The sequence below is a fragment of the Vulpes vulpes genome, chromosome 4 (assembly GCF_048418805.1).
Source record: "Vulpes vulpes isolate BD-2025 chromosome 4, VulVul3, whole genome shotgun sequence".
NCBI classification, from domain to species: Eukaryota; Metazoa; Chordata; class Mammalia; order Carnivora; family Canidae; genus Vulpes; species Vulpes vulpes.
The window spans coordinates 117,642,772-117,660,526 of NC_132783.1; the positions used below are offsets into that span (position 1 = coordinate 117,642,772).

Here is a 17,755-nt window from a genome sequence, read left to right on the forward strand (position 1 = left end):
AACTGTGAGCTGAAAGTGCTTGGAAATTTTTTAAAAACCTGATATACTGGGTCTGATGATTCTGCTTACAAAATGGATTTTCAATTTTGCATAGTCTCATAGACTTTCTCTAACCATGTCCTGTTTTGATCTTCCAGATTTTAAAGGTGACCTTGCTGGAGACCTACAGAGACTAGAGGGGACTATGCAAATGTTAGAGCAGGGTGAGGACGGTTTATACCTCTTTAGCATCTTCCTTTAATGCTGTGTATAATGAATTTTATACTTGTTTTTTCAAGAGAAAAAAAATTTATTCTTGAAGCTGATCCAAGAGATTCCACTCTATGTACATACAACACGTGCCCAGCTGTGAGCTCTGCTTGGTCCAGAGAAAGTCCCCCGGGGACTCCCTGAGGCCTGGGCCCTAAGTGACAGCCTTGTGGGGCAGCAGAAACTAGGCAGGCGGCTCCCGCCCTCTGGCCCCCTCTGCCTCTCCCCATCTGGAAGCCCCACGGAGAATGCCAGTGGGGGGATACGGCTCCACAAGCCAGAGCGGATGGTCACCAAAGCTGCTTGCTTTGGCCCAGTCTTGTGGGCTTTGTGCTTTGCATCCAGCCTGGAGAGGGGTCAGGCCAATTTGTGATGGGGCAGGTGGGCAGGGGGGTGGGCAGCTGGAGGTGAGGCCAGGAAGAGGCAGGTGGGAGCTAACCATGTCCCTTCCCCTCGGGTCATGGACTGCAAGCATTCCCGTCTTCTCTCAGCTCTGGCTCCTTTCTCCTGAATCAGTCCAGGCCCTCCAGCAGCCTCCCACCCTTGAACCCATGGAGAAGGCGGTGGGGCATGGGGACTTAGGGCCCCTCACTTAGCCCTCTAGGGACTGAGACCTCCCACCCTGGGCTTCCTTATCCCCTAGGAGCTGGAGAGGTCCTTATCCCACAGGCTCAAGACACAGATGGGCCACAGGGATGCAGGGACTGGGTAGGGCAGCTGGTCCAAGGTCACTCCAAAAGTCAGTGGCAGGGCTGGGACTCAGACCAGGCCTCCTAGGCCTTAACAGGAGCCACATGGCCAGCATCTGAGTCCCCAGGCCCCCCAGCCCACGAGGCTGGGCAGGAGGCTATGGCAGATACTCCTCCTTGACCGGCATTGGGGAGGAGGCCCCCAGGAGGCTAGCAGAGCTGGGGCACAGGCCCCCCAGGTGCGGCCCAGCTGCGGCGGCGGTGACTTCATGGGCTGGAGGGGGGGGTGGCGGGTGCTGCTGCTGCTGCTTCTTCTTGTTCACTTTGCGCTCCTTTGCCCGCCGATTTTGGAACCAGATCTTCACCTGTGGTGGGGAGAGCAGAGATGGGCCAGCTGGTGGGGGACCAAACGGCAGAGCAAGAGGAAGAGAGGAAGGACAGCTAGGCTCTTCTCTCTCCAGGTGGGGCCTATGGGCTCCCTGCTGCGCCACCACCCAGACTCTTCATGGCCGCTGAACATGTCCTCCCTTCTGGAACCTGTCCTCGACCCTAGAGACAACTCTCGCTGTAACCTTCTCTGTCCCCGTTTGTAAGTCCATGCTCTAACACCCGTCCACCAGGAAGACTGCAACCTCCTCCCTCCTTGGGATTTAAACAGCAGTCATCATCACTGCTGCAGCCCATAGCTAATCAGATCCCCTGTCCCCCTCCTGGGGGTCAGGGATATTGGGTTTCGTTGCAAGTGGTGAGGATTGGGCAGCAGCTCAGTTTCTGCTGTGCTGTGTGACGTGGTCAGCAGATCCAACCTCTCTGTGCTCCTCCCTTGACTGAGTCTCTAATCTGCAAACACCCTGAAGGCCAGACTTCTGGTACTGCTTCTGTGGTTATGGTGGGGGGACCCACGCACCTGCCGTTCAGTGAGCCCCAGATTGGCAGCAAGCTCTGACTTCCGCCGGATGGTGATATAACGGCTATAGTGGAACTCCTTTTCCAGCTCCAGGCGCTGGTGGTCAGTGTAGACCACGCGGTACTTGTCCTTGGTCCGGGTCTTACCTGAGAAGCAGAGGGGCCAGGAGGGGAGGGGAGTGGGTGAGGCCGGGGGCCTGCAAAACTCAAACAGGGCTCCAGGGAGGAAGCAATCCAGGCCCCCGAAGGAGGACCCTGAGGTGGGGAGGGATGCACACCCAGCCCATGAAAAACACAGCATCTAGGGCATTCCCTGATTCTGTGAATTAGAAAGCCTGGGGGGTAGAATTGGTATTTTATTTTCTTTTTTGAGATTTTTTAAATTAATTAATTAATTAATATTTTTTAAAAGATTTTTATTTATTTATCCATGAGAGACACAGCAAGAGAGAGAGGCAGAGACATAGGCTGAGGGAGAAGCAGGCTCCCTGCAAGGAGCCTGATGTGGGGCTTGATCCTGGATCGTGCGCGGGATCACACCTTGGGCCAAGGGCAGATGCTCAACTGCTGAGCCACCCAGGCTTCCCTATTTATTTATTTATTTATTAAACAACCTCTACACCCAAGGTTAGGGCTAGAATTCACAACCCGGAGATCAACAGTCACATGCTCAACCAACTGAGCCAGCCAGGCCCCTAGAATCTGCATTTTTTAAAAAAGATTTTCTTTATTAGAGAGAGAGAGAGAGAGCATGCAGGGACAGAGGGAGAAGGGAAAGCAGACTCGCCACTGAACACGGAGCCTGATGTGGGGCTCAATCAATCCCAGGAACTTGAGAACATGACCTGAGCCAAAGGCAGACACTTAACCGACTGAGCCACCCAGGTGCCCCTAGCATCTGCATTTTTCACAAGCTCCCAAGGTGGTTCTGATTCAGGATCCTGAGACCACTGGTACTAACACCAGAGATATAGAGGGACACCTGACAGACCTGGGCAGATTGAGACTAATGACAAGCCAGCAGCTCCTCCCTCCAGTGCAGAGGAGAGTGGGGAAGAGCCACCACAGACAGAGGTGGAAGTTTACTGCACCATCCTGGGGTGGGTGCTCTTTACTTCCCACCAAATGCCTGGCAGCTGCTGGCCCCAAAACCAAACAGAAAGAACGGAGACTTCTTTTGGCCTCAAGGAGCTGGCAGGTACCTCAAAAGGCCCCAGCCCTGGACACCCAAACTGGAGTTGCAGCCGTCTGCCCAGAGCCATCCACATCACCGCCTCTCTGAGAGTACAGAGCAGTGAGTCAGGATCAGGCTTCAAATATTTACTGAGCTCCTGCTGCGGGCCAACGACTGGGGTGTACTGGAGTACACCAGTGAGCAAAACTAAAAAAAAAAATCCCTACTCGCAGTGAAATTACGTTCTAGGGGAGGAGACAGATCAAAATAATTTGATATGTTAATGCTAAGTATTTGATGTTAATTGATAAGTATTCCTGAGAAGAAGTAATCAAGAAGAGAGGATTGGAATTTGGGGAGGAGAGAGCATACGAATTTAAAAAGAGTAGTCTGAGAAGGTCTCACTGAGAAAGAGAATTTAAGCAAAGATCTAAAGGAGGTGAGAGAAGGAGTCATGCAGGTATCTGGGGAAGAGGGCTCTGGGTGCAGGGAACAGCAAGTTCAAAGACCCTGTGGTTGGGAACATGCCTGACATCTGACATGTGTGGGGGACAGTAAGGGGGCTGGTGTAGCAAGGTGTAGCTCACAGTGCAGTGAGCAAGGACAGAGGGGCAGGTCATCCAGGGCCTTGCCAGCCACTTAAAGGACTCTGGGTTTTACTCTGTCTGGGAGGGGAGCCATTGCAGGCTTCTGAGCCCAGGAGACAGCAGATCTGATGTAGGTTTTAATATGACTCTGGTTGTTGCATGGAGGATAGACTGGCAAGAAGGAGGAAGCACAGATAGGCCTGCAATAACCCAGGAGAGTGAAGGCGGTGGCTTGGCTTCTCTACAGGGCTCAGCCTGAGGCCAGGAGCGGGATTTGAGGACCAGCTGGGGTGAATGTCAGGGCTCTCTGTGGGGCTGCGATCAGAGGTCTGCCTGGAGAGAATATTAAAGTCATGCTTGGCCCGGGCTGGTGCGGGGGCCTGACTAAACACCAGTTTCCTTCGTAAGAAGCTGAGCGCTTGGCTATAAATAGGAAGTACACGCAAGCACTTGCAGACCTACACATGTCCCACCAGGGCATGGTGGGTCTCGAAGTAACCATGGACCTGTTCCATCTCAGCCAGTTGCCCCCACACAGCCTGGCCTTGACCTCCCAGGGCCACAGCTCTGGCTTTGCTGGTCCCTCAACACCCCTGTGCTAACCACCCACCCCTCTTCCAGCTCCCGCCCCATTACCAAGCCCACGCAGCTTGGCAGGACAGTCACTGGGCTCCCCAAGAGCCAAATGGTTTTGCAGAAAATGGGAGACAACAGATGTTTCTGGGCTTTTTTCCTTGGGTTTCCTGCCAGAGCAGCAGAACTGCAGTGGACGCTTCCATATCCACTGACCTCAGCCCACCACCCGATGTAGCACGGGACAACCTCGGCCCTCGTCCAGGCCTGGCCCAGGAAAGGGACAAGGGAGTGGCTGCTGAGGCCTTGGCTCCAGATGGGCTCTTCTTTGGCCTAGAAAATTCAACGCCGACTCAAAAACAGTTCTGCCTAATGCGCCACCCCCAGAGCCCGGCAGAGCTCTGAATCTTCACTGGGCTAAAGCGGGAAGGGCTCAGTTTAGTCTCCTCCTATGTCATAGATGAAGAGACCAAGGTTCAGGCAGGTAATACAGCTGGCTGGAGGTCCAGGTTAGGACTTGTAAGTCCTTTCAATCTGCCCTCCTTGTGTAACCAGGGTCACTGAAGCCCTGGGCAAACATGGACTTGCCGAAGGCCATGTCACCTGGTCTAGAGTTCCTACTCTCCACTCTTGGCACAACTCTTTATTGACCCTGTCAGGCTTAGGGTCCAGAGAACTCCCTCAAGAAGCCCCCTAAGCCTTTGCAACAGAAGCTCAAACAGTAGGCAACCTGTCTTCTTGTACTTCTTGGAAGTGAGGGACCAGATCATGGTGAGGGCAGCCCCGCACCCACCCCCTGCCCTGCCACCGAGAGCTCCAGGCTGGGGCTAGATGGTCCACAGGCAGGGTGGACCCTTGAAAATGTCCAGAATATTACAGCCTGAAGTGGGCGGGTTGAGGCTCCATCCCCACCCAAACAGCCTGAGAGGTCACAAGTAGCACTTACAAGATACCTTTTTCCTCAGGCATGCAGTGCTCACTCCCATCCCTTCTGATGAGTAAGTGGGGATCCATCACACCTGTCTCCACAGATGGGGAATCTGGGGCTCAGAAAGGGGCCATCCTGGGGTATCTGGGTGGCTCAGTGGTTGAGCGTCTGCCTTCAGCTCAGGGAGTGATCCAAGGGTTCGGGGATCGAGTTCCACATCAGGCTCCCCACAGGGAGTCTGCTTCTCCCTTTGCCTGTGTCTGTCTCTGCCTCTCTGTGTCTCTCATGAATAGATCAATAAAATCTTGAAGAAAGAAAGAAGAATGAAAAAAAAAGAAAGGAAAAAGAAGAAAGAAAGAAAGAAAGAAAGAAAGAAAGAAAGAAAGAAAGAAAGAAAGAAAAAGAAAGAAAGAAAGGAAGAAAGAAAGAAAGGGCATCCTTGCTGAGGGCCATCCTGCCTGGTAGTGTCATAAACCCTGGGCTCAGGTGACCCAAACTATAGCCTGACTCCTCCTGGATTTGAGGAGCGAGGGACTAGACAGGAGATAGGGCTCTAGCTGCAGTTATTTCTCTGTTCTAGTGAAGCTGCCAGGGAAGACCCAGCCCTCAGGCCCTGTCACCTCCTCTTGGGCCCAGAAGATGGGCTGGTGGGCTCCGGTGCAGCTCTCAAATCACACCATTTTATTGCAGAGAAAACGGCTCTGCCAAAGAACAAAACATTTGGTATCACGCTGTGGCCCAGGAACCAAGGAATCCCACATTGCTGTCCAGGGAGGAATAATTGCCAACATCCTCCTTGGAGCCCAGCTTGGTAACATCTAGCCTCATTTAATATGCACATACCGGGCAGCCCCGGTGGCTCAGCGGTTTAGCTCCTGCCTTCAGCCCCGGGGTGTGATCCTGGAGTCACAGGATCCACCTGGAGTCACAGGATCGAATCCCACGTTAGGCTCCCTGCATGGAGCCTGCTTCTCCCTCTGCCTGTGTCTCTGCCTCTCTCTCTTTCTGTGTCTCTCATGAATAAATAAATAAAATCTTAAAAAAAATAATATGCATGTACGCTTTGACCCAATAACCCCACTTCGAGGAATTGATCTCATGGAAAAATGTCCAAAGCCACAGGTGTTCCAAAAGGCACAAGACTAAAAGCAATGTACATGTCTACAAGTAGGATACTTGTTAAATAAGAGATGGGACATCCATGGAGAGCAACATTATGTAGCCACTAAATATGGAGCAATTTCTAGATACATTGAGTTAAAGAAAAAAAAAGCAAGACCTAGAATGCTGTGAATTGTATGTTACTGTTTTTGTATAACAGTGGGGGATACACACACACACACACACACACACACACACACACAAGCTCATACGTCTGTGTACCTGTAGAGTTCTTTCTGAAAGAATATACAAACCAATAATATACCTCTGGGGAGGATGTAGGCCATAGGTAAGTGAGAGTCTTTGGGATGGTCCTTCCTTCCTTCCTTCCTTCCTTCCTTCCTTCCTTCTTTCCTTCCTTCCTTCCTCTTTCTCTCTTTTTTCTTACCATGTATGATATAAATTTGCATTTTTTATAATTACTTCTTTTAAAAGAGAGAGTGACAGAGCAGGCTCCATGCTCAGCACAGAAACCCAAGGGGGGCTCGATCTCACAACCCTGGTCCTGAGCCCAAATCAAGAGTTGGATGCTTATCCGACTGAGCCACAAATAACAAATTTCTATTTGTAATGACAGTCAGGAGCCCTGGGCTCCAGTGCCGGCTTTGAGCCAGAGTCCCAACTGCCCCAAGCCGCCCTCCCTTCCCCCTCCTGTGAGCACCTGTGCCACCCCAGGAGCCTAGGAGGGAAAGGTCAGAGAGCTGCGTGAGAGCAGCAGGTAAGGGAGAGGGCCCCAGGATGAATGATTTACAGGCGCCTGGGACGCTGGGGCAGACGGGGAAGTCTGGGCTCCTACAACAGGTGTCTGATGGGGGCCAGCCGCTCCCAGCCACCTAATGAATAACCCTCTGGGCCAGATGCCAGTACAAGTGGGGTGGAGAGTGGGTGGGGGACCCCCTCCAGCTCTTCGGTGGTGAGGGCAGTAGGGAAGACCCTTGGGTAACTCACCCAAATGAGAGCCTTTCTCTTCACTCTGGCTTTGGGATACGAGGAATGGCCCATCCGTATGCATTAGGCTGCTGTGAAGGTAGCACATTCCCCATCTCCTAAAGCATACACATTGGAGGTCCTGGGAAGCTTTTTAAAAAACACAAATTCTAGACCAGAAATTCAGATTCGGTGGGGCTAAAACGAGACTCAGGGATTTGCTACTTGAATAGCTCTCAGGTGACCCTGACATGTGGTTGTTTGGGCAAACCGACCTCGGGGATTGTGCAGTACGGCTTCTCACTGGCTGGCTCATCAGGACTAATCACCTCACCTTTCTAAGCTTCAGTCTCTGTATCTATAAAATGGGGATAACTATTATTCTAATAATGGCCAACATGTCCATGTGGCAGGCACTTGTATACATCTCTCAATACCTATGAAGCTGTGCAACTGTAATCCCCATTTACAGATAAACAGGCTGACGCTCAGACAGGTCCACACACCTTGTAGCTGGGATTTAAACTCAGGTCTTCCCAGCCTCAGGAACAGTACTAGAACCTATCACACAGTGTGAGGTCTCCCATAATTATCTCCAACCACCAGGTGGATCATTTTAGAAAAATGGATGACACCTAGCACAGCACCTGGCACTTAGTAGGTGTGCAAGGATGGGGAGTCTCATTCATTTCCAACAGTGGTGGGGCAGCCATGTGGTAGAAAGGCTGGGAAATGGATCTGCGCAATGGGTGATGTGTTGGATGAGACTGTTTATTTATAAGGTCTCTTCCAATTTGGAAACACGAAGCTCCCAATGTTTGTTGATTCTCTGGTTGTGTTTGTTATTTTTGCTGAAAGAATTCTGAGACTGATTTCCCTGTCTGAAAGCCTAGATACCGGGCCTGCCCAGCTGGAGGATAGGGAGCAGGAGCCGTGCAATGGCCTGCGGTAGGGCCTCCCCAGACAGCCTGGGCCAGGCGAGGACAGGGTTCAGCCTCTGCCCCCAGGGCGGGGTGGGTGGCTCCAGGAAAATCACATGGCCTCTGGGTCAGCACTTCCTTTGCCCTCTTCCTTCTGCTGGGTTTGTGGCCCTGGGGGATGACACTGCCAGTTCTGGCCCTCAGGGCCTGGAACACCAATCCCCCCACCACCACCACAACCCACCATGCCCCCTCTCTGTGTGGTCCAGCCCCACCCTGGCTGTGCATCACGATCCTCCCCAACACACAAACACACACGCAGTATGCACACATGCGTGTGTATAAGCTTAACAAGTAAAGCTTGTTAAGGTAAAAATACTCCACCCCCGATCCACCGCACCTGGCTCTCCTGCTGTCTTTCTTTCTTTAAAGATTTTATTTACTTATTCATGAGAGACACAGAGAGAGAGAGAGAGAGGCAGAGACACAGGCAGAGGGAGAAGCAGGTTCCATGCAAGGAGCCCGACACGGGTCTCGATCCTGAGTCTCCAGGATCACACCCCGGGCTGCAGGCGGCACCAAACCGCTGCGCCAACGGGGCTGCCCTCCTGCCTTCTTTCATAGCACGTGAGTGTGTGTGTGGGGGGGCGGAATCCTGAACCACTAGCTTGGTCTTGGTTCCAGTTCTGTGCCATCTGTGTGGTCCTGAATAAGCCCCTTCTTCTCTCTGGGCCTCAGTTTTTCCTGTGCATCAGAAGAGGGTCAGCTCCGAGGGCCTGCAGATCCTAAAATTCTGTGTAGCTCCAAGCCCTCCTCTTAGGGGTTGGGCCCAGGCCTGACCATCCTTAGCTAAAGGACTTGCCAGGAAACTGAACTTCTTCAGGCTCTGGACGTGAAAGGGCAAAGAGCTAAGGGGATGTCAAGGAGAGCTGAGCTATTTGCAGCAGGGGATGTTGGAGGAGTCCCTGGGGAGAGGGAGGAATGCCGCCCGATAGGGAGTGCAGGGCAAGGAACACACTGGCCTGGGAGCGGCCACTGGCTGGACTTGCGATGTTCAGTTTGGGCCTGATTCCCCATCTCACTGGCAGGGGTGGGACCTCTGCTGCAGCAGGCCTGACCCGCCTGTCAGATGATGAATGGATTTCCCTTCCTGGGCCATGAGGCTGTCTGCTGGGCCCTGATGGGGTCCTAGTTCCTACTGAGCTACCGGTCCCAGGCTGCTCCATCCCGGTTCCTCATTCAAGCCCTGGAGCAAGGGGGAGAGGCTGGCTTTGGTGCAGAGGTCCTGCAGCTTTAGGCAGGCTTCTCCTTCCCACTGCAGCCCTCCTTTCCAGTCACAGCACCAGCAGGCACTGCCCCTCTCCTCCCAGGCCACCTGCCATGGCTTCTCCAGGGAGGCCCATGGTCTGGGTCTGGCTTGGCTGGGGGAGGCAGCAAAGAGGACAGAAACTTCAAGACTGGGTAGACCTGTCTGTTCTCCCCCAGTCTGGCCACATGCCAGTGGTGTGAACCCAGGCAAGTCATTGCCCCTCTCTGGATCCCAGTGTATTAATTTGCAAACTGAGAACAGGAACTCTTCCTCAATACACTGTAATCGCAGAGATGAGGGGTGAGAACCTACTGAACAAGGTAATTATGAATAAAAACTAGTCAATGATGGAGATGGAGATGACCATAGAGACAGAAGAGGCCGGAGAGGCTCCTTGGTGGAAAATAAGGAACCCAAAGGGAACAGATTACCTACCATTCTAGGAACTCTCCAGAAGGATTGTCCTGCACCATCCCATGTGACAGCTACTTGCCACATGTGGCTGCTTAAACTTAAATTAACTAAACAGAATTAAGAATTCAGCTCTTCAGTAACATGAACCATCTTTCAAGTGCTGGAGAGACCCATGCCACTAGTGGTTAGCATACTGAACAGAACAGATAGTGAGCATTTCCACCATCACAGAAAGTTCTACTGGACAACCCTTCTAGACCAAACTCCTACCCCGGGCCAGATGCCCACAGCTGCACAGCAAGCATCCTAATCCGCCTGGGCTTGTACCCTCTGTAAAGCAGGCTGGTCTTGCATCTACTACCCACTTGGATTTTGCCATAGGAGCACCAAAAAAATAAGGCTCTTGGCCCAGAACAGCCCCTCTAAGACTAGCAAACAGCAACTGCATTCCTTTAAGTGTCCCCCCCTCCCCTGGCCTGAACAGCTTGAGGCCCCTCTGAGCTTTTTGTAGGGGCACGTTCTAGCCTTGCCCTACCTAGGTCATCCCCCTGCAGGCTGGAAGTCAAGTCCCTGCCCAATTGTCTTCAGGCCGTGCTCCCGAGGTCTCATGTTCTGGGTGTGGTGCAGGGAGGGTCTCTGGACCCCAGCCCTCTCCTAGTTCACTGGGTGACCTTTGCAAATCCCCTTCCCTCAGTGCCTTGCTCCTGGTCAGCTCCGTGAGGGTAGGTCCTGGTAGGGACCATGCCATCTTGCTCACCCCATCCCACAACAGTGCCTGACACACAGCGAGTGCTCGACAAATCCTTTGGAACATCTAACACAAGCTTACTGCTTCCTGGTGGGGCCTTACTTAAGTAAATGGCCACCACCCTCCCAATGCTTGGGCCAAAAGCCCAGATGGCATTTCCCGCTCCCACAGCCAATTCATCAGCTGGTCAGCTCAACCTCCAGAGGGCATCCTCCCAGAGCCTTAGTCAAAGCCACAAATCTAATGTAGAGATGTACAATTCTGGGGGGCAGAAATACCTGCATTTGAGAAAATGCTGAACAGGAACTGAGTATTCAGTAGATCTGGTTCGTGCTCATAATTTATTTGTTAAATAGTTCATTCCCCTCTCTCCTGGAGAGGGTCAGATTAAAAACAAACTAACAAAATAATTACAAACTGGGATTAGTATGAAGGAAAGTAAACCTAGAGTTGAGAGCTAGATTAAATGGCAGGGGTGGAGGATGGGGAGGGATCTACTCCAATTAACTTGATAGAGGTCTCCTGCAGGAGGCAACATTTAAGTCGAGACCTGAAGGTCGAGGAGGTTTCTGCGTCATCAACGAGAGGAATGTTCCAGGAAAAGAGAACAGCATGTGTAAAGGCCCTGTGGCAGAGAGTAGCAGAGTAAGGGGCAGCTCCCTGAGAGGACCCTGCCTTGTTCTGGCCAGAATCCTTTGCCCGCCTGAATGAATGAATGAATGAATGAATGAATGAATGAGAGAGGCATGTGGTGAGCCTGGAGAGACCAGCAGAGCTCTGAGCTCTGGGGTCAAGGGTTTGCATTTGATTTCAAGAGCAATGGGAAGTCACTGGAAGATGTTGAGCTTGGAGCATCAATCTTGGCTTTCACTAATGTCTACTTGCTCTCTCTGTTGATGCAGAGGGACCTATGCACCCCTACAAGCTTGAGGGTCGAGCGTGGCATGGGGAGGGTTCAGCAGGTTAGCCTATGTGGACTCCAGATGCAAACATTATTTCCAAATCTCAGGAGCTCCAGGACGGACACTGGAGGGCCAGCCCAGTAAGATAACGTCCTACTGACAAGTCAGACCCTGCTACTAACAAAGCTGTTTTGAACCTTCACAATGATTCCCTAAGCTCTCAGCAGCAGTATCTGCCAAAGCTGGGGGAAAAAAAAACACCCAACCAAAAAAAGCCTTCTGCCACCTTCTAACTGGGTCATTCCCCTTCCCAGCTACATCTGAGAGACGAGGTGTCAAACACAGCTTCGCCTGGAGAACCAGTTTTGAACAGCCTGGCCCCTGCTGTGCCCACCATCCCCCATCAGCTTCTCCCAGCTTTCCAACCGGCCTCCTTTCCCCACCTGGGCTGGGACGCACAGAGGGAGGGGTCTGGGGCTGCTTCTTGTGTTACTTTATTTGATAGATTCCACTTAGGCTGTAGAGTCTGGGTTTGAACCCTGTGGGGCCCATCCTAGCTGTGTGAGCTTGGGCAGTCACCTTACCCTCTCTAAGCCTCATTAACTTTATCTGTAAAATGAGACTAATAATAGATCCTCACACCTCTTAGCGTTGTTCTGAAGCTTGAGTGAGAAAGCCCATGCAAAGTTCTTGGCACACCGCCTGGTACGCGTAAAGACTCAAACCAATGCCACAGTTACCAGCTTTATCACTTGGCGCAAGGCCTGGTGAGAAGGATGGGGCTGACCACTAGTCCTTGAGGTAGATGGAAGCGATAAACAAGAGTGGTGAAGGTTGTCAAAATAAGGGACGCCTGGGTGGCTCAGCGGTTGGGCATCTGCCTTCGGCTAGGGGCGTGGTCCTGGAGTCCCAGGATTGAATCCTTCATCGGGCTCCCCACATGGAGCCTGCTTCTCCCTCTGCCTCTCTGTCTCTCTCATGAATAAAAATAATAATAAAATAAAAAAATAAAAATAAACTTAAAAAAAAAATAAGAGTTGCTAAAATAAGGGCCTACAGTGCTTGGAGGGGAGGGAATCCAGGAGGGTTTTCTAGAGGCGGTGGCCTTGGCACAGTATTTGAACTGGTGAATAGGGCAGGAAGGGTAGTTTAGGTTGGGGGACCCAGACTGGAGAGGCAGGGAGTGTGAGGTGTATGTTTCTGTGCACCTGCTAAGGACGGACAGAGACGATCATGGGCACTTGATGCACTGTAGACCTACTGTGTACCAAGCACAGGGGCTGGGCTTGATGGGCACCATCACTTCAAGGTGCAATCCTATTGTTATCCTAACATTATAGTGGAAGAAACTGAGGCTCAGAGAAATGATCCAAACTGAGGCTGTGCAGTTTCTCACAGATATGCAGCCCTAGGCCCGAGGCTCCCAGGCAGTGGCCCTTAGCCTCCCCAGTAAGTACTTCTGTATCTAGACCAACTAGATACTGGCTTCAATAGTGGGTTGGAGCCAGTTCTCAAGAGGGCTCTGAATGCCAAAGAAACGTGGCTGGATTTGACGGCAGTGAAATGGCATATAACAAAACGGGGACTCCACAGCCTTGGGGAGCCATGGAATGCTCTCGAGCAGGAGATGTGCCTTGAAAATCTGGTAATGGTTGTGAAGACAGCTGGGACATCAGAGAGAGGCTGAAGGTGAGAGGCCAGGCTGGTGGCTGTGGCAAGGGGCCAAGGGAGAGGGTCTGGAATGTGAGGGTGGGGAAGGAGGAGGGTTCCTCCTCCCTGGGCCTCAGTTTCTCCATCTGAAAGTTGAAGGGGCAGGGGGCACCTGGGTGCCTCAGTGGTTGTACGTCTGCCTTTGGCTTAGGTTGTGATCCCAGGGTCCTGGAATAGAATCCCGCATCAGGCTCCCTGTGGAGAGCCTGCTTCTCCCTCTGCCTATGTCTCTGCCTCTCTCTCTCTCTCTCTCTCTCTCTGTGTCTCTCATGAATAAATAAATAAAATCTTAAAAAAAAAAAAAAAAAAGAAAGCTGAAGGGGCTGGACTTACTGAAAACACTGCTATTTATAGGTGCAAACAGGTATGACCACAAAATAGAAGCCCTTATAGTCCTCTCCTATCCAGGCCTGAGCCGGGTGGCAGTAATCAATCACTCGGGTGGTGAGTATTTTGATGATGGAGTGAAGCCCAACAGCCTCTCCCTCATCTTTCCGGTTCTCACTGTCGCTCCTTAGGATAAAACCGGGGTCATAGTCCCTATCCCAGCCTCAGCTATGCCAGCTCCTCAGCTGAGTATTGAGCGTACCATCCCAGGAGGGACAGGCTTCCAACCTTGGCATGAGCTTGCTCAGCTCAACAGTCGTGGGTCCTATCCCTAGGGCTGGGACCTCAGAAACATGTCAAAGCCAAGATCTCATCTCTCCCTCTTCTCCCAGTTGTCTTACTGTTCCTCACATTGTCCTGTTCATTTATTCAGCAAAATGTATTAAGCCCCTACTAAATGTCATGTACTATGACGGTGCCTGGAATGTAGTGATGGGTCAAATGGATGTGGCTCTGGACCTCATGGGTGTTACTTTGGTGGACTTTGGTAGATGGGTGGGTGGGGAAATAGACAAACACACAGGTAAGTGAGGAAATTGAAATCAGTGTTGGTGCTCTGAAGGAAACATGGTGAGGATTATCGATGTGTATAGGGGGAGCCTTCCTTGGGAAATCATGGAGGACCTCTCAGAGGAGATGACCATTAAGCTAAGACCTGAAGGGTGAGAAGAAGCTAGGCCTGCAAAGAGTTAGGACACAGGAGTTTCCAGGAAGAGGGAACAGGGTATGCACAAGACCTGCAGCAGGATGTGGCACATCTGAGAAACTAAAAGAAGGCTGGAGTGTCTAGAGCTTGGTGACCAAGGAGAGATTAAGGAGACTGGGGAGAGGCTGGGGAGGCAGGCAGGGGCCAGGTGCTGATGCTCTACTGTCTTGCAGACTTCAGGGAGGATAGATCTCACCCTAAATATAATGGGAAACCATTGGAAAAATTTTAACTGACTCATCCAATATTTATCCCAGCTCAGCCTCCACTTGTGTGAAACTAGAACACTTCTTACAGTCCCTGGGCTTTAGTTCCCAATGGTATGTTTGGTCTCTAAATGTCCAGTTCAAATATTCTAGAGTGCTAGAGGCTCAGATGCAGGAGAGAAGGGGCTGGCAAGAAAACCTGGTACCACAAGACCAGGTGGCCAGCAACATTTGCTGTGGGGGAAGGGGGTGTGGGGGTGGGTGTTGGCATGTACCCACCTTCCCTTTGCCATCCCAGACAATAGCATTACACAGGCAATATCCTAGACACCCTGGATCTTCACTGCCCAGGAGAAACTGAGGTCAAGGTGTGTGTGTTGGCGGGGGGGTGGGGGGTGGAGAGGGGGGCAGGTGGCACGGCCTGGCCGACTCTCTCAGGGAGGGTCTGTAACTCCATCCTGATTCTGCCAATTATGCTTCATCTCAGGAACACTGGTTGGAGTCAGATGTCCCCGGGCAGACAGGCCGCAGCTTCTAGTTTCTAGAAAGCTGACAATCCTGAGTCCTCAGCAGAATGGATCTCTGGGGCAGCCACTTTGCTTAGGAGCCTGCAAACATCCCCTGGCTCTCCCTCTTTTTACTTTCTGGGGGTAAAGGAGGAAAAATTTTTTGCCTTTGGGCAGACTTATTGCTAGGCCCCTACCTGCCCGGGAACAACAGTTTCCAAATGACTTTTGAGACCAGAGGCTGAGCGGAATTCACACACAACTCCTGTGCCCAACATCACACAGCCTGAAAGCTCCCCCGAGGCCTCCCACCAGTCCTCTGATCCCCTGGCACACCGTCTCCACGTCCTTGCTCCTGAGGAACTCCTTCTCCATCTGGAACCCACCCTGCCATCTCCAAAGTTGCCTGATGAGCAGGAAGCAGCAAGTGGAATAGAGGAGTAGGAAAAGAAGGCTTCCTTCTCCAGGGAACAGACAAAAACCCAGGGGAATCTGTGGCCCCAGACACCTCCTCTCATTTAATCTAATGTAGGGTTCTCAACCGGGGTTAATGGAAAAGTCCTTAGGGAGCTTCTAGAACCCCTCAAATTGTCTGCTGAATTAGGCAACACTTTTTTTTCTAGAGAGATTTGTATTTTCCACCAGATTTTCCAAAGGGGTCCTTTTATAACTTAAAGAAAAGTACAAGACCCTTCCTTATCATGTCACAGGTGGTAAAACTGAGATGCAGAAAAGATGACTAATTTAAGAGAAGCTGCTGTTGAGAGGATGAGAACACAGGCTTGGTGGTCAATCTGCCAGGGTTCAAGTCCCAGCCTCCACCCCCACCTCCATTCCATTTACTTGTCATATGGCCTCGTGCAAGGATTTAAGCTCTCTAGGCCACAGATTTTTCAAGTTAAAAATGAGGATGATAATAGTACCTACAATAATGTTGTGAGAATTAATGCAAGATCTTAGGTCAGTGCCTGGTCCATTCATTAGTAAGTGGTCCTTAAAGATTAGCTGTTACTGTTTGGCCAAGGTCACACAAATGAGAGGCCTCCAGAGGCAGACAGGAGCTTCTGTGTCCCTGGGACTTCCAAGAAGGTGCTCAGATTATAGACAGATCTCCCCAGCATCTGTCCCAGGAGTGAGGAGTGTGTGCAGGGGACATGGGGGTGAAGAGAGAGAGAGAGGAGGTGGGGGAAGTCCCAGGCTCCCTCCCAGCTGGGGGAAGGGGGGAGGGGACAGACATCAAAGGGTGGGCAGGCCGACTTCCCGCCCCTAAGGCCAGGTGGCCTTTGTCAGGACAGGCCGGACACAGTCGGGACAATGGGGTATCGTGTTCACTTTCCGGCCAACAGGAGTCACTACCGAGCTAAGGCGCAGCCTGTTACATGACAAAGGGGGGACCTATAAAGGAGGTCAGTCCGCCCCTCATTAAAGCTGGCCCTTTGTCCTGCCCCCTCCTCTGCCTTTGAAGAGGGTGGATCAGAGAGGCCTGCCTGGGGGCAGGAGGTTCACAGTCTCAGGAGCCAAACAGTAGCCACCTTCCCAACTGCTCTTGCTTTCCCCTCCCCCAGGGTCAAGAGTTCAGGGAGGGCCCTGGGATGGCAAGGTATGGACCCCCCACCCCAATCTAACCACAGAGGGCTCTTTTCTGGTCCAAAGGATAGGAGCCACCAGCGATTCCCTGTACCCATGGGGATACTGAGCCTTGGAAAGGCAGGGGGCCCGCCTGTGTGCGCCATCAGGGCATCGCCCGTCCTGGGGAGGGTCCGCAGCTTACTCCGGGGTTGGGATGGGGTGGGAGCAACGGAAGACGGCCGGGGCCAGTGTTGCTAACGAGCCCTGGGGTAAGTCTGGGGACCCGCGTCCTAGTTCAGGCCGTGCCAGGCCACCGCAGGCACGTTTCTTCACGTCTCCGCGCCTCCGTTCCCTCTCTGTACGGGACGGGCTGTGCTTTACCAAGGCTGGCACCTGGGATTCACAAGGGGGGAGCTGGGCGAGCAGCTCCAGGGCCACGGTGGTCAGGGAGGCCCAGGCGGGCGCCCTCGCGGGCCGGGGCGGGGGTCAGCCAGGGGCGGCTGGGCCTCGCCCTGGCACCTGCCGGTGCCGGGGAAGCGTCCGGAGGCGCAGGGCGAGGGAGGAGGGGTCCTTACCGCTGCCACCGCCGCCTCCGGCCGCCACGCTGCGCCGCATCCACTCGTAGGGCGTCCGCCTTTGCGCTCCGGGCGAGGACGGGGCGCCCGGGCCGCCGGGGGGCTGCGCCAGGAGGCTGGGGCCGGGCCCAGGGGGCGCGGGCACCGGGCTGAAGTCCGGAGGGGGCCCGAATGCCAGCGGGGCCGGGCTGGCGGCGGGGGCCGCGGGGCCTGGGCCGTAGGCGGCGGCCCAGTCGTCCTTGGGCGCGGAGAAGGGCGCGCTCCAGGCCGCGGAGGGTGCGGGGGCCGGCTCCGCGTGAGAGTAGCCGGCGAAGTCGGGGTACTGCGGGGGTCCCGGGGGCGCAGGCGGGGGGCCGTAGGCCTGCGGGCCCAGGCCGAGGCCCGCGGGCCTGGCGGGCCCGGGGTAGGCCGGGGAGTCCTTGTCCAGCACATAGCCCACGTACATGGTGGCCGCGGGGGCCCGCGCGCATGCTGCGCCCCGCAGCCGCCGCCCGGCCGCCCCGACGAGCACACTGCTCACCTGGCCTCCGGGCCCGGCCGCCGCGCCCGCCCCACCCAGGCCTTTTATAGCTCCGGGCGCCCGCGGCCCCAGCCCGGGCGGGTTTGCAT

General features: G+C 53.3%; 1 protein-coding gene across 1 annotated transcript; it reads right to left on the minus strand.

Moving 5' to 3' along the window:
- Nucleotides 1-268: 268 nt before the first annotated feature.
- CDX1 (caudal type homeobox 1) lies at nt 269-17,641 on the minus strand. The gene is made up of 3 exons (XM_026009877.2): nt 17,147-17,641; nt 1,846-1,991; nt 269-1,303 (listed from the first exon to the last, which is right to left on the minus strand). Exons 1-3 carry the CDS (start codon nt 17,589-17,591, stop codon nt 1,097-1,099), a joined length of 798 nt encoding a protein of 265 aa, XP_025865662.2. The 5' UTR covers nt 17,592-17,641; the 3' UTR covers nt 269-1,096.
- Between the last annotated feature and the right edge of the window lie 114 nt (nt 17,642-17,755).

Coding starts and splice junctions, on each gene's coding strand:
- CDX1 (XM_026009877.2), bottom strand. CDS start 17,591: ATGTACGTGGGCTATGTGCTGGACAAGGACTCCCCGGCCTACCCCGGG. Junction 1,992..17,146: donor CGGAGGCGGCGGTGGCAGCG/GTAAGGACCCCT, acceptor TCTGCTTCTCAG/GTAAGACCCGGACCAAGGAC. Junction 1,304..1,845: donor TGGGGCTCACTGAACGGCAG/GTGCGTGGGTCC, acceptor TCCCCACCACAG/GTGAAGATCTGGTTCCAAAA.